The sequence below is a fragment of the Eucyclogobius newberryi genome, unplaced genomic scaffold (assembly GCF_026437365.1).
Source record: "Eucyclogobius newberryi isolate DKJ021-1_F unplaced genomic scaffold, fEucNew1.0.hap1 SCAF_13, whole genome shotgun sequence".
NCBI classification, from domain to species: Eukaryota; Metazoa; Chordata; class Actinopteri; order Gobiiformes; family Gobiidae; genus Eucyclogobius; species Eucyclogobius newberryi.
The window spans coordinates 2,486,152-2,501,848 of record NW_027315757.1 but is presented as its reverse complement, the minus strand read 5'-3'; the positions used below and the strand labels follow the sequence as shown (position 1 = coordinate 2,501,848).

At 55.7% G+C, this 15,697-nt stretch overlaps 1 protein-coding gene across 1 annotated transcript; it reads left to right on the top strand.

Moving 5' to 3' along the window:
- The first annotated feature begins 10,765 nt into the window (after window positions 1-10,765).
- prmt1 (protein arginine methyltransferase 1) lies at window positions 10,766-15,170 on the top strand. Its single transcript, XM_072442337.1, has 10 exons — window positions 10,766-10,891; window positions 11,944-12,039; window positions 12,112-12,267; window positions 12,443-12,506; window positions 13,253-13,395; window positions 13,654-13,741; window positions 13,808-13,923; window positions 14,519-14,669; window positions 14,747-14,868; window positions 14,930-15,170. Exons 1-10 carry the CDS (start codon window positions 10,865-10,867, stop codon window positions 15,011-15,013), a joined length of 1,047 nt encoding a protein of 348 aa, XP_072298438.1. The 5' UTR covers window positions 10,766-10,864; the 3' UTR covers window positions 15,014-15,170.
- The last annotated feature ends 527 nt before the right edge of the window (window positions 15,171-15,697 follow it).

Here is a 15,697-nt window from a genome sequence, read left to right as displayed (position 1 = left end):
CATCAGCAGCGGGGCGGTCATCAGCGGCAGGGCGGTCATCAGCAGCGGGGCGGTCATCAGCGGCAGGGCGGTCATCAGCAGCGGGGCGGTCATCAGCAGCGGGGCGGTCATCAGCAGCGGGGCGGTCATCAGCGGCAGGGCGGTCATCAGCAGCGGGGCGGTCATCAGCAGCGGGGCGGTCATCAGCAGCGGGGCGGTCATCAGCGGCAGGGCGGTCATCAGCGGGTCATCAGCGGGGCGGTCATCAGCGGCGAGGCGGTCATCAGCGGCAGGGTGGTCATCAGCAGCGGGGCGGTCATCAGCGGGTCATCAGCGGCAGGGCGGTCATCAGCGGGTCATCAGCGGGTCATCAGCGGCAGGGCGGTCATCAGCAGCGGGGCGGTCATCAGCGGGTCATCAGCGGGGCGGTCATCAGCAGCGGGGCGGTCATCAGCGGGTCATCAGCGGGTCATCAGCGGCAGGGCGGTCATCAGCAGCGGGGCGGTCATCAGCGGCAGGGCGGTCATCAGCGGGTCATCAGCGGGTCATCAGCGGCAGGGCGGTCATCAGCAGCGGGGCGGTCATCAGCGGGTCATCAGCGGCAGGGCGGTCATCAGCGGGTCATCAGCGGGTCATCAGCGGCAGGGCGGTCATCAGCAGCGGGGCGGTCATCAGCGGGTCATCAGCGGCAGGGCGGTCATCAGCGGCAGGGCGGTCATCAGCGGGTCATCAGCGGCAGGGCGGTCATCAGCAGCGGGGCGGTCATCAGCGGGTCATCAGCGGGGCGGTCATCAGCAGCGGGGCGGTCATCAGCGGGGCGGTCATCAGCAGCGGGGCGGTCATCAGCGGCAGGGCGGTCATCAGCGGCGGGGCGGTCATCAGCAGCGGGGCGGTCATCAGCGGGTCATCAGCGGCAGGGCGGTCATCAGCAGCGGGGCGGTCATCAGCGGGTCATCAGCGGGTCATCAGCGGCAGGGCGGTCATCAGCGGCAGGGCGGTCATCAGCAGCGGGGCGGTCATCAGCAGCGGGGCGGTCATCAGCGGGTCATCAGCAGCGGGGCGGTCATCAGCGGCAGGGCGGTCATCAGCAGCGGGGCGGTCATCAGCGGCATGGCGGTCATCAGCAGCGGGGCGGTCATCAGCAGCGGGGCGGTCATCAGCGGGTCATCAGCAGCGGGGCGGTCATCAGCAGCGGGGCGGTCATCAGCAGCGGGGCGGTCATCAGCAGCGGGGCGGTCATCAGCGGGTCATCTGCAGCGGGGCGGTCATCAGCGGGGCGGTCATCAGCAGCGGGGCGGTAATCAGCGGCAGGGCGGTCATCAGCAGCGGGGCGGTCATCAGCGGGTCATCAGCGGGTCATCAGCGGGTCATCAGCGGCAGGGCGGTCATCAGCAGCGGGGCGGTCATCAGCAGCGGGGCGGTCATCAGCGGGTCATCAGCAGCGGGGCGGTCATCAGCAGCGGGGCGGTCATCAGCGGGTCATCAGCGGGGCGGTCATCAGCAGCGGGGCGGTCATCAGCGGGGCGGTCATCAGCAGCAGGGCGGTCATCAGCGGCAGGGCGGTCATCAGCGGCGGGGCGGTCATCAGCAGCGGGGCGGTCATCAGCGGGTCATCAGCGGCAGGGCGGTCATCAGCGGGTCATCAGCGGCAGGGCGGTCATCAGCGGCGGGGCGGTCATCAGCGGCAGGGCGGTCATCAGCGGGTCATCAGCGGGTCATCAGCGGCAGGGCGGTCATCAGCAGCGGGGCGGTCATCAGCGGGTCATCAGCGGGGCGGTCATCAGCAGCGGGGCGGTCATCAGCGGGGCGGTCATCAGCAGCGGGGCGGTCATCAGCGGCAGGGCGGTCATCAGCGGCGGGGCGGTCATCAGCAGCGGGGTGGTCATCAGCGGCGGGGCGGTCATCAGCGGCAGGGCGGTCATCAGCGGGTCATCAGCGGGGCGGTCATCAGCGGCGGGGCGGTCATCAGCGGCAGGGCGGTCATCAGCAGCGGGGCGGTCATCAGCGGCAGGGCGGTCATCAGCGGGTCATCAGCGGGGCGGTCATCAGCAGCGGGGCGGTCATCAGCGGGTCATCAGCGGGTCATCAGCGGCAGGGCGGTCATCAGCAGCGGGGCGGTCATCAGCGGGTCATCAGCGGGGCGGTCATCAGCAGCGGGGCGGTCATCAGCGGGGCGGTCATCAGCAGCGGGGCGGTCATCAGCGGCAGGGCGGTCATCAGCGGCGGGGCGGTCATCAGCAGCGGGGTGGTCATCAGCGGCGGGGCGGTCATCAGCGGCAGGGCGGTCATCAGCGGGTCATCAGCGGGGCGGTCATCAGCGGCGGGGCGGTCATCAGCGGCAGGGCGGTCATCAGCAGCGGGGCGGTCATCAGCGGCAGGGCGGTCATCAGCGGGTCATCAGCGGGGCGGTCATCAGCAGCGGGGCGGTCATCAGCGGCAGGGCGGTCATCAGCGGCAGGGCGGTCATCAGCGGGTCATCAGCGGGGCGGTCATCAGCGGCAGGGCGGTCATCGGCGGCAGGGCGGTCATCAGCAGCGGGGCGGTCATCAGCGGCAGGGCGGTCATCAGCGGCAGGGCGGTCATCAGCGGGTCATCAGCGGGGCGGTCATCAGCGGCGGGGCGGTCATCAGCGGGTCATCAGCGGCAGGGCGGTCATCAGCAGCGGGGCGGTCATCAGCGGGTCATCAGCGGGGCGGTCATCAGCAGCGGGGCGGTCATCAGCGGCAGGGCGGTCATCAGCGGCGGGGCGGTCATCAGCAGCGGGGCGGTCATCAGCGGCAGGGCGGTCATCAGCGGGTCATCAGCGGGGCGGTCATCAGCGGGTCATCAGCAGCGGGGCGGTCATCAGCAGCGGGGCGGTCATCAGCAGCGGGGCGGTCATCAGCGGGTCATCAGCAGCGGGGCGGTCATCAGCGGGGCGGTCATCAGCAGCGGGGCGGTCATCAGCGGCAGGGCGGTCATCAGCAGCGGGGCGGTCATAAGCAGCGGGGCGGTCATCAGCAGCGGGGCGGTCATCAGCGGCAGGGCGGTCATCAGCGGGTCATCAGCGGGGCGGTCATCAGCGGCGGGGCGGTCATCAGCGGCAGGGCGGTCATCAGCAGCGGGGCGGTCATCAGCGGGTCATCAGCGGCAGGGCGGTCATCAGCGGGTCATCAGCGGGTCATCAGCGGCAGGGCGGTCATCAGCAGCGGGGCGGTCATCAGCGGGTCATCAGCGGGGCGGTCATCAGCAGCGGGGCGGTCATCAGCGGGTCATCAGCGGGTCATCAGCGGCAGGGCGGTCATCAGCAGCGGGGCGGTCATCAGCGGCAGGGCGGTCATCAGCGGGTCATCAGCGGGTCATCAGCGGCAGGGCGGTCATCAGCAGCGGGGCGGTCATCAGCGGGTCATCAGCGGCAGGGCGGTCATCAGCGGGTCATCAGCGGGTCATCAGCGGCAGGGCGGTCATCAGCAGCGGGGCGGTCATCAGCGGGTCATCAGCGGCAGGGCGGTCATCAGCGGCAGGGCGGTCATCAGCGGGTCATCAGCGGCAGGGCGGTCATCAGCAGCGGGGCGGTCATCAGCGGGTCATCAGCGGGGCGGTCATCAGCAGCGGGGCGGTCATCAGCGGGGCGGTCATCAGCAGCGGGGCGGTCATCAGCGGCAGGGCGGTCATCAGCGGCGGGGCGGTCATCAGCAGCGGGGCGGTCATCAGCGGGTCATCAGCGGCAGGGCGGTCATCAGCAGCGGGGCGGTCATCAGCGGGTCATCAGCGGGTCATCAGCGGGTCATCAGCGGCAGGGCGGTCATCAGCGGCAGGGCGGTCATCAGCAGCGGGGCGGTCATCAGCAGCGGGGCGGTCATCAGCGGGTCATCAGCAGCGGGGCGGTCATCAGCGGCAGGGCGGTCATCAGCAGCGGGGCGGTCATCAGCGGCATGGCGGTCATCAGCAGCGGGGCGGTCATCAGCAGCGGGGCGGTCATCAGCGGGTCATCAGCAGCGGGGCGGTCATCAGCAGCGGGGCGGTCATCAGCAGCGGGGCGGTCATCAGCAGCGGGGCGGTCATCAGCGGGTCATCAGCAGCGGGGCGGTCATCAGCGGGGCGGTCATCAGCAGCGGGGCGGTCATCAGCGGCAGGGCGGTCATCAGCAGCGGGGCGGTCATCAGCGGGTCATCAGCGGGTCATCAGCGGGTCATCAGCGGCAGGGCGGTCATCAGCAGCGGGGCGGTCATCAGCAGCGGGGCGGTCATCAGCGGGTCATCAGCAGCGGGGCGGTCATCAGCAGCGGGGCGGTCATCAGCGGGTCATCAGCGGGGCGGTCATCAGCAGCGGGGCGGTCATCAGCGGGGCGGTCATCAGCGGCAGGGCGGTCATCAGCGGCGGGGCGGTCATCAGCAGCGGGGCGGTCATCAGCGGGTCATCAGCGGCAGGGCGGTCATCAGCGGGTCATCAGCGGCAGGGCGGTCATCAGCGGCGGGGCGGTCATCAGCGGCAGGGCGGTCATCAGCGGGTCATCAGCGGGTCATCAGCGGCAGGGCGGTCATCAGCAGCGGGGCGGTCATCAGCGGGTCATCAGCGGGGCGGTCATCAGCAGCGGGGCGGTCATCAGCGGGGCGGTCATCAGCAGCGGGGCGGTCATCAGCGGCAGGGCGGTCATCAGCGGCGGGGCGGTCATCAGCAGCGGGGTGGTCATCAGCGGCGGGGCGGTCATCAGCGGCAGGGCGGTCATCAGCGGGTCATCAGCGGGGCGGTCATCAGCGGCGGGGCGGTCATCAGCGGCAGGGCGGTCATCAGCAGCGGGGCGGTCATCAGCGGCAGGGCGGTCATCAGCGGGTCATCAGCGGGGCGGTCATCAGCAGCGGGGCGGTCATCAGCGGCAGGGCGGTCATCAGCGGCAGGGCGGTCATCAGCGGGTCATCAGCGGGGCGGTCATCAGCGGCAGGGCGGTCATCGGCGGCAGGGCGGTCATCGGCGGCAGGGCGGTCATCAGCAGCGGGGCGGTCATCAGCGGCAGGGCGGTCATCAGCGGCAGGGCGGTCATCAGCGGGTCATCAGCGGGGCGGTCATCAGCGGCGGGGCGGTCATCAGCGGCGGGGCGGTCATCAGCGGCTGGGCGGTCATCAGCAGCGAGGCGGTCATCAGCAGCGGGGCGGTCATCAGCGGCAGGGCGGTCATCAGCGGCAGGGCGGTCATCAGCGGCGGGGCGGTCATCAGCGGGTCATCAGCAGGGCGGTCATCAGCGGCGGGGCGGTCATCAGCGGGGGCGGTCATCATCAGCGGGGCGGTCATCAGCGGCGGGGCGGTCACCAGCGGCGGGGCGGTCATCAGCGGGTCATCAGCGGCAGGGCGGTCATCAGCAGCGGGGCGGTCATCAGCGGGTCATCAGCGGGGCGGTCATCAGCAGCGGGGCGGTCATCAGCGGCAGGGCGGTCATCAGCGGCGGGGCGGTCATCAGCAGCGGGGCGGTCATCAGCGGCAGGGCGGTCATCAGCGGGTCATCAGCGGGGCGGTCATCAGCAGCGGGGCGGTCATCAGCGGGTCATCAGCGGGGCGGTCATCAGCAGCGGGGCGGTCATCAGCGGCAGGGCGGTCATCAGCGGCAGGGCGGTCATCAGCGGCGGGACGGTCAGCAGCGGGACGGTCATCATCAGCGGGGTCATCAGCGGCAGGGCGGTCATCAGCGGGTCATCAGCGGGGCGGTCATCAGCGGCAGGGCGGTCATCAGCGGCGGGGCGGTCATCAGCGGCAGGGCGGTCATCAGCGGCGGGACGGTCATCAGCGGCAGGGCGGTCATCAGCGGCGGGACGGTCAGCAGCGGGACGGTCATCATCAGCGGGGTCATCAGCGGCAGGGCGGTCATCAGCGGGTCATCAGCGGGGCGGTCATCAGCGGCAGGGCGGTCATCAGCGGCGGGGCGGTCATCAGCGGCAGGGCGGTCATCAGCGGCGGGACGGTCATCAGCGGCAGGGCGGTCATCAGCGGCGGGACGGTCAGCAGCGGGACGGTCATCATCAGCGGGGTCATCAGCGGCAGGGCGGTCATCAGCGGGTCATCAGCGGGGCGGTCATCAGCGGCAGGGCGGTCATCAGCGGCGGGGCGGTCAGCAGCGGGACGGTCATCATCAGCGGGGTCATCAGCGGCAGGGCGGTCATCAGCGGGTCATCAACGGCGGGACGGTCAGCAGCGGGACGGTCATCATCAGCGGGGTCATCAGCAGCAGGGCGGCCCCAAGGGCCTGGGGGCCCTTAGGTATTTTCTCATCCAAAGCACCTGGGACAGTGACTGTGCTACTGTGGCTTTGTATTCGAGTGTTTTAAAGCATTTTACTGCAGTAACTTCTCGAGAAGGCCGTGGAAATAATGACAGCATACAGTATTGTCTCTGGTTTGACTTGTCTCATTGTCCCATATACAGTGAGGAAAATAAGTATTTGAACACCCTTCAATATTACAATTTCTCCCACTTAGAAATTATGGAGGGTCTAGATTTTTCATCATATCAGATGAGAGGCATCCAGGAATAATTTATTTGTATGTTATTGCTGCAAATAAGTATTTCAACGTCAGCAAGAATTCTGGCTCTCAAAGTCCTGTTAGTCTGCCTTTCAAAAGTCCACCTCTGCTCCAATTATTAATCTAAATTAGAAGCATCTGTTTGAGCTCATTATCTGCATAAAGACCCCTGTCCACCCCACAATCAGACTCCAACTACTGCCATGGGCCAGACATAAGAGCTGTCACACACCAGAGACTGTAGACCTCCACCAGGCTGGAAAGGGCTATGGCAAGCAGCTTGGTAAAAAAAGATCAACTGTTAGAAAATGGGTCAGGCTAAAGACGACATAATCACCCTCAGACTGGGGCTCTGCTCCATGCAAGGTCTCACCTTGTGGGGTTCAATGATGATAAGAAAGGTGAGGAATCAGCCCAGAACTACAGGAGGAGCTGGTCAATGACCTGAAGAGAGCTGGGACCACAGTTTCAAAGGTTACTATGGTAACACACTACATGAGGGGTGAGCAATTATTTTCCTCCGAGGGCCATATTCGAATCCAGGCAAGTAGGGGAGGGCCGGCCCGCGATCATTGGTGTGAAAAAAATAATATTTCAAATAAAATCACTTTTCTGTCAAATATAGGCTATTGAATCTATTATTTAATTAATGTCACATCATATTTATTAAGGATACAAGTGCAGACAGATGCCTAAGGGCAAAAAAGGAAATTTTAAAAAATGGCATGTTTGGATTTTACACACATGTGGCCCGCGGGCCGTAGTTTGCCCACCCCTGCACTACACCTTCATGGTTTAAAATCATGCATCACACAGAAGGTTCCCCTGCTTAAGTCAGCACATGTCGAGGCCCGTCTGAAGTTTACCAATGACCTCGACAATAGGCCAGGTTCTGGAGTGGCCGAGCCAGTCTCCAGACCTAAATCCAATAGACAATCTTTGAACTGAGCTGAAACTCTGTGTTGCTCAGCGACAGCTCCGAAACCTGACAGATCTACAAAAGATCTGTGTGGAGGAGTGGCCAAAGTCCCTGCTGCAGTGTGAGCAAACCTGGAACTACAGGAAACATTTGACCTCTGTAATTGTAAACAAAGGCTTCTGTACCAAATATTAAAGGTTGAATGGACGATTTTTTTGGCCCAAATCTGAGTCTTATTTCCTCATGGCGTGGACGGCCGATTAGTTCTGCCACGTGTCAATCATAAAACGCACCTACCGCTCACCTGCAGCCGCGTGCAGCTCGTCCCCACGTTTCCGCGTGTCTAAGCGCATGGATCTATCATAATATAGTTCCCTCAGTGTACGGGGCAAAATGAAGATGGAGAAAGACGGTTCGAGCTGACACAGAAGAGACGGAAATCTACAGGAGACGAGAGATGCGATGTGATCCGTCGTGCTAATAAACAAACGCACGTGTGTGTTGTATCAGTCCGCACGGGGGAGTGGCATGAGCATGGGGGAGTGGCACGAGCACGGGGGAGTGGCACGAGCACGGGGGAGTGGCACGAGCACGGGGGAGTGGCACGAGCACGGGGGAGTGGCATGTGCACGGGGGAGTGGCATGTGCACGGGGGAGTGGCATGAGCACGGGGGAGTGGCATAAGCACGGGGGAGTGGCATGAGCACGGGGGAGTGGCATGTGCACGGGGGAGTGGCATGTGCACGGGGGAGTGGCATGAGCACGGGGGAGTGGCATGAGCACGGGGGAGTGGCATGAGCACGGGGGAGTGGCATGTGCACGGGGGAGTGGCATGAGCACTTCCACCTGAGTTCTCAAATCGCAGAAAAATTGTCCATTGCGCCTTTAACATTGATTATCTCAGGTGTTCAAATACTTATTTACAGCAAATATACCAAATGTAGCCTCGCCACGCCGCCGCCGCCAAGCATTAACTACTGCTGTCCTTTGCTTTACAATTAGGGGCATTATTGTGTACTGAAAATTTCAATATTTTGGGAAAGGTTACGCAGCACAAAGACCGTACCTTTTAAAAGAAAAATGTTGATAGCTTTTGATGGCCTACTCCTGAAGATGAGTCCCACCAAATTTTAGGTTAATTGGGCAAACACCCTAGGAGGAGTTCGTAAAAGTATAAAGTGTAAGCATATTCACATTGCAGAGATTTGGTAATTTTCCTTTTGGAATAACATGGGAGGTTTCTATCATCGCTACGGCTACGCCGTAACAAATATGACATAGGTCTCATTGACTTTTTTGCTCTGGGTGTCAAAATGGAATTTTGTGCCAAATTTATCAAATTTACTCTCCATATAAATGTTTTATTTCACTCTGTAGGGGGCGCTATCATTTCAAATTAATTTGTTTCACTTCAAGTAGGTTTAGGGTGAAGGGTTTAACAACTGATGCAATTCGGACTTTGTCTGCGTAAACGGCAGCAAATTTAAAATTTGGGAAATTTCTGAAATTCCAGCTATAGTTTGCGGCTTTGCTTAACCTTTGATGTCCCACTCCCCAACACCATTTTCACCAAATTTGGGCCAATGACCTGGCAGGAGTACATCATTGGGAAGATCTCCCTAGTCATGCTTGGCTAATTTTGATCCAAAATGGCCGACATTTGGTTGGGCGGACTGCGTTGCCGCAATAATATATTACTTCTCTTGTCACCATCTACCGCTGCGCCAAATTTCCTGATTCTACGATCAAATTTTTTGGGGCCATCTCTCAATGCATTTTTTGTTCGTGCTGATGCACCAATTTTTTTTATTTTAGAAAAAGGAGATAGGCACCATTTTTAGAGATACACAAATGTTTGTGACCTTTCGTCAGTGTTCCATGTTCTGGGTGGAAAATAGGGGGTTGGTCCTGAAAAGAAAGAAGATTATTCCAATGCAAAAACAATGTTTCCCATTTTTTCAAATATCATAAACTATACATTTTGGTAAAGCACACAAGTTCTCCTACTTTATGGTGTGGGTCCCTGGTCACTGGTCGTTATTTTTGAGTGGGCTCCGCCCACTTTGTATTAATGGCCCTCTACAGTAATATTTTTAAATGTTTGCATTACAGGCTTATATGCACGGAACGTGCATGAATTGAGTAACTTATTTGTGAGCTACTTCGTCATCCCGATGTAAAGCGCTCGTTTAGTGCGCACTTTGTACGCACTTTCACACAGGCTTTGTTTGTTTACAACAGGCATGTCCAAACTAGGGCCCGGGGGCCAAATGCGGCCCTCAGACCAATTTTTGTTGGCCCTCCAGCTTCCTGCTATGTCGGCCCAAACCACAAAAACTAGTACTTTTTACTGTGAAATTGGGAAAATTCAGGCATATTGATATTATACCAACCTAATATTAATGTTCTAGGTATAATTAAATGTGTGGAGGCTCATTGCAATTACTGTACAGCAAATGCAAAATTTCGAATGATTCACTTTGTCATACAACAAATTTGACATTGTCAAGTTGTTTGTGGCCCTCTGCCCCTTTTAAGATTCAAAATGCGGCCCTTGGTGAAAAAAGTTTGGACACCCCTGGTTTACAATGATGATGTTCAATTTTCCTACAATTAATTAGTACGCTCGGGACGTGCGTTAGTGAGTGTTTGGAAGCGGGCGAGCGCTTAATGCTCGATTTCATGCGCACTTTGTGCAGCCTTATGGACCTAATAGGCCTCTCTCCAGCTTGTGGCGCTCGGGGCTAATACATTATTTTACATACAATACAATCATACATTCATTTCTTAGTGGGTGAACTTGCAAAATCGTAGGATGTTCAAAGACTTATTTCCCTCAGTGTAGATCTTCTTTTTCAGGTGGGAAATAAAAAACATTACTGCCACCATCTGGAAATTGTGTCACATCTTTGTGCTTTGTATTTATTCTCTTTATTCTCTACTCTTCCCTAATTTCCCCTTCATCCACTGCGATGAACAAATCCCTCCTGTACAATTCTCTCCAACAGAGCAGTTTTAACAGCATAACAAGCCCGCTTCTCCCAGCTCGACCACTGGGCCGGGCCGGGCCGGGCTTCTGGTCCTCAGAGGCATGCTATGGCTTGCTAAATTCTATATGTGTTTTGGCATGAAAATGTAGAGCCAATCAATCTTATAAACAGCAAACAATATTAATAAGGGATTTTAAAGGTTGTTGAAGTGTTTGCACATATTTTACACTGTTACAAAAGGTTTGGGATCGCTGTTCTGCCGGGTACGTAGTAGATCCATAGATCCATAGATCCATAGATCCATAGATCCATAGATCCATAGATCTCTACAGCATTAGAACCATGCTTAGGGGGCGCAGCCGCCACGACTGACTCTGAGCCCTTCTGACCAATCACAGAGCCGCACACAGCATCGGAGGCGGGCTCCCGGAAGTGCTGCGCTTTAGTGAAGCCGCATCGTCTCACGAGGCTGAGCGGAGAACGAAATGGCGGCTTCGACAGAAGGGATGGAGGTAACTCGTCTGCGCTCTTCTTTGAAATCACTGATACAGTTGTGTGCTTCATTAGATTCACTTTAATATTGTGTTAGTGAGCTTGTTGTAACAATTGGCCGGAGTCAGTCGGTTTAAATACGTGATAGTCATGTTTACCATTGTCTGTTTTCCCACGTACCAACTGAGAAGTGGCGCCAATCTGACTTCGTTACCACGGTGACTTGTGCCGGGGGCCCCTGTGGAGTGGTGCTGCTCGGCCGTGTTCCGGGGCCGGCTGAAGTGCGCAGTTGTCGGGTTGTTGTAGTGGAGCTGGAGCCTGAGCTGGGGCCGTGAGCTGGAGGCGTTAGCAAAGCCGTTAGCACTGGAGCTAAGCCATGCGGTGTCGTGCTAAGTCCCACTGAGGCTGCCGACTCATTCAGAGCATCTCCCCGCGCACTACCTCCTCCTCGGTCACTTCATTAAGATGACTGTTTTAGTCATTAACCTTTTCCCTCACCCTCAACCAAAGGCATAAACTTCAGAAATGTTCTTAAACTCTAAACCAGGTTGAATGATGAATGCAGCTGTGCTCTCCGTTGTGTGAGAACATGACCGTGATGTGCTAGCGCCATTTTCAAAGTGAGGACAAATTCGGACCGTTGCTATAGTGATGGTCATTTTCAAATGAAATATCGTATGAGAAGTCCTCAGTGAAGCGGATTCAAACACTGCAAACAGCAAAAGGTCCTGTTCTCTTTAGACCTGAAACATGGCAAATGGATGGGATTCTAAGACTAGTTCAGATTTCAGGCTTTTTTCCAATTTTATTTTGGAGGAGTTTTGAAAATATATATTGTAAATTTAGTCGCAACTGAGCTGTCCAATCCAAATTGCAATTGGTAAATGACTGACCTCATTTCCTTTTGCAGCCAAATGATCCTGTCTTATGTAAAATACAAAATAAAACCTAGTTTCTCGGTTCAGATTCCAGTCTTCGGTCAGTTTAAAGCTTGTGAACTTTGAACAGAATCCTGTGTCTACTAAATGGAGATCTCAAAGCTTTCTTGAACCTGCTCTTGTGTTTGTGGCAGGTTTCACAGGTTGAGAACGCGGTCAAACCTGCAGCAGAGGACATGACCTCCAAAGACTACTACTTTGACTCCTACGCCCACTTTGGCATCCATGAGGTACTCTAGTGCTCTTGTCCACTCTTCCTGTGTCGCACAGAAATGTAATATTCTGTATATTATATCTTGTAGGAGATGCTGAAAGACGAGGTCCGCACACTCACCTACCGCAACTCGATGTTCCACAACAAGCATCTTTTCAAAGACAAAGTGGTCTTGGACGTGGGCAGTGGAACAGGGATTCTCTGCATGTTCGCTGCAAAGGCTGGAGCCAAGAAGGTCATTGGGGTGAGTCCTCATCACACCATCAAAGTCCACATTTATACACAATGATGTAAAGAGAGGAATTGAATAGTTTAAGTTCAAATGTATGAATTGATGAGATAATGATATGAAATGATTCTATATTTGTGGATCATATCACTTTGGGGAACCGCTTTAAACGTGTCCTGTGTCCGTGCAGATCGAATGCAGCAGCATCTCCGATTATGCTGTGAAAATTGTCAAGGCCAACAAACTAGATGACGGTGAGTAAGAACTTTATTTAAATACTTTACATTTAAAATGATCTGGTCACACAACAATCAGAATCCTTTAAAACTAGGACACATTTGACTGGTAATTGTCCTCAGATAAGAGCATGCCACCGGTATTTGGTTCCAAGTAGGAACCGGCTGAAAAGGTCCAAGTAGTACCGAAGTAGTACTTTGGGTGGCGACTTCCGGTACCAAGGCATTGGATATCCATGTCTAAGTGAACACGACAAAACTGTGCAGACGGTAGTACATTTTAACTTTAGTCCGTGTACCAGCTTACCATAAACCAGATCTGAATAAATGGAACGCAGTCTTGAGTGCGACGCCTTGTGTCAAAGGTGCTTCATAATAAATGCAGTGTCGCGTGAAGACACTGCTGATGGGTCTCTGAACATGCGCTTCATGCTCGCTCAGGTAAGAGTGGCGCTGTGGAGCGTGTCGGTGTAACATGTGACCAGGAGAAACTCCTCTATGATCCAGTCTTCCCTCAGTTGAATGTGAAAAAGTGCTCTTTGCTGGTGGCCATTGATGCACATGTAGTGTGGGAAACCCCCCGTGCTACACGTGCGCTGCTTCCATTGTAATTTACTCGAGGGGGAAATGCAGGCACATGGACATCTCTGATGGCCTTCATACTGGGGAGGGTGGTGAAGTGTCTTACCCATGGACACAAGACTGAGCACTGAAGCTGAAATGTGTCCTGATGACTTCCATAACATGTGCTGTGTTTTTGGCAGTGGTGACCATCATCAAAGGGAAGGTGGAGGAGGTGGTTCTGCCCGTGGATGGAGTGGACATCATCATCTCTGAGTGGATGGGTTACTGCCTGTTTTATGAGTCCATGCTCAACACGGTGCTGTACGCTCGGGACAAATGGCTGGTGCGTCCCTGCTCTCACAAGACATGAGTCAGTGTTATCCAGGCACTAATGGTAGAGGCTGCACTTTGGTGCACTCTGTTACGGAACAATTGTTGTATGATGAACAGTCTTGGCCTGTCACCAAGTCCTAGGTAGAGATCCTGTAATGCTCCTGTTTAAAAATGCACACTTTGAATTGAGTCAATGTTCCACGATCCAAAAACTCACACTGACTGTAAAATGTGAAAAAGCGTGCTAACTGAAAGCTGTGATTTGCAGAAACCAGATGGACTGATCTTCCCCGACAGAGCCACTCTCTATGTGACGGCCATAGAAGACCGGCAGTACAAGGACTACAAAATCCACTGTGAGTCACTCACACAAACCCCATTGTGATAAATGATGCCCTGTTTGACCAAGTCTCTCTGCTCAGGGTGGGAGAACGTGTATGGGTTTGATATGTCGTGTATCAAGGATGTGGCCATCAAAGAGCCCCTTGTTGATGTGGTGGATCCCAAGCAGCTGGTCAGCAGTGCATGTCTCATCAAGGTAATGTGTCCAGAGCCCACTGGTCTCTGAGTGCTGAGAATAAAGACCTATAACCATGTATTAAAGGCCCCCTCACATTTACTTGACCCGTAGAGCTCTGGTTAAACGGGTTTGGTTGTCTGACTGTAGCCGAGTGCGAGGGTTTTAATGTGGCAGATGAGTTTACGGCAGGTGAATGATGTTTGAATCCGTTCATACGGTTGGCTCCAGGATAATGAGCCTCCTGCGTTTTAGGAGGAAACTGTCTGCAGAGAACTTTAACGTGTGTAACGACTTCTCTGAAAACTTGCATGGAAACAAAATAAAAGCCGCTAAGTCCTGGATGGAAGGCTTCCTGCAGGTCATTGATGTGAACAGACCGGACACACCGCAGTCGGTCCTGTGCCCCCCCCCCTCTGCAGAGGAGGCGGTAGAGTCTGTGGCACTCCCATGTTGCTGTCACTATCATTACGTACATTTTTCTTTCAATCAAAATAATTAAAATGTGATTAATTGCACAGCCCTAATGTAAACCTGGTGGTTACTTGAGCTCACAGAAGAGACTAGTAAACTGGCTGCCCCCCAGCACCACATGTCTTACACCGTTTGATTCCAGGAGGTGGACATCTACACGGTGAAGGCGGAGGACCTGAGCTTCACGTCGCCCTTCTGCCTCCAGGTGAAGAGGAATGACTACATCCATGCCCTGGTCACGTACTTCAACATAGAGTTCACCCGCTGTCACAAGAGGACGGGATTTTCCACCAGTAAGTTACACATGACGTGCCACATGGTCATGTTTGTGCTCACGGCCGACCTCACTCTCTCTCTCTCTCGTGTCCAGGTCCAGAGTCTCCATACACTCACTGGAAGCAGACTGTGTTCTACCTGGACGACTACCTGACTGTCAAAACCGGAGAGGAGATATTCGGCACCATCAGCATGAAGCCTAACGTCAAGAACAACGTAAGTGTCTGTGTGCGTCGTGTTTGTGGAAGAACGCCGTGCTCATTGTTTGTCTTTGCAGAGAGACCTGGACTTCAACGTGGACATCGACTTCAAGGGTCAGCTGTGTGAGGTGTCCAAGACGTCTGAGTACAGGATGCGCTAGTGACCAGGCCGTGCCTCCTCGCAGTTTAGACGGACACCGGGGAGTTGTGTTCCTCCCCCCACCGACCATTTTAAAGACTCTTGTCTTGTTCAGTCGTCAGTATTTCCAGGTTGCAGATGTGTGGTCAGTGTAGTGGATGAGTCATTTACACATAAACCATCTCTTTAGTTTCTGCTCTTTGCATGTGTGAGACCTGTGTAGTTTAGTCACTTGCTGTCTTATTTTGTAATGGGATTTCTTTGACTCATTGTGTGACTTTGTGACAACTGCTGTGCTCTTCTGGCACTTCCAGAGATCATTCCCACAATGCTAAATGCCATCGTATATAAAGTACTCAGTTACTGCAGAAAACTAACATTTGCCCAACTACATTTTTGTTGTTTCTTATGCAGTTTTAAATTTTTTTTTTGTCTGAAAATGTTTTATTAAAGCATATTGTAAATCAAAAATGAGAACCTCCGGTTATGGGGGGGGGGGGATCACTGAAATTACCCCCAATAAACGAAGACTCCAGAGCAGTTCCGGACTCGTCCGAGATCAGGGTGGAGAGTTGTGGCTGGAGGTGCAGCAGTTTGTCACAGGGAGAAGAGCTGGGGAGAAAGTACACAGCCCTGTGGAGCTCCTTTCCACAAACAGGATCCTGTCAAGTTCCCGGGGAGTCCAGATGCTGCAGGATGATGTCCA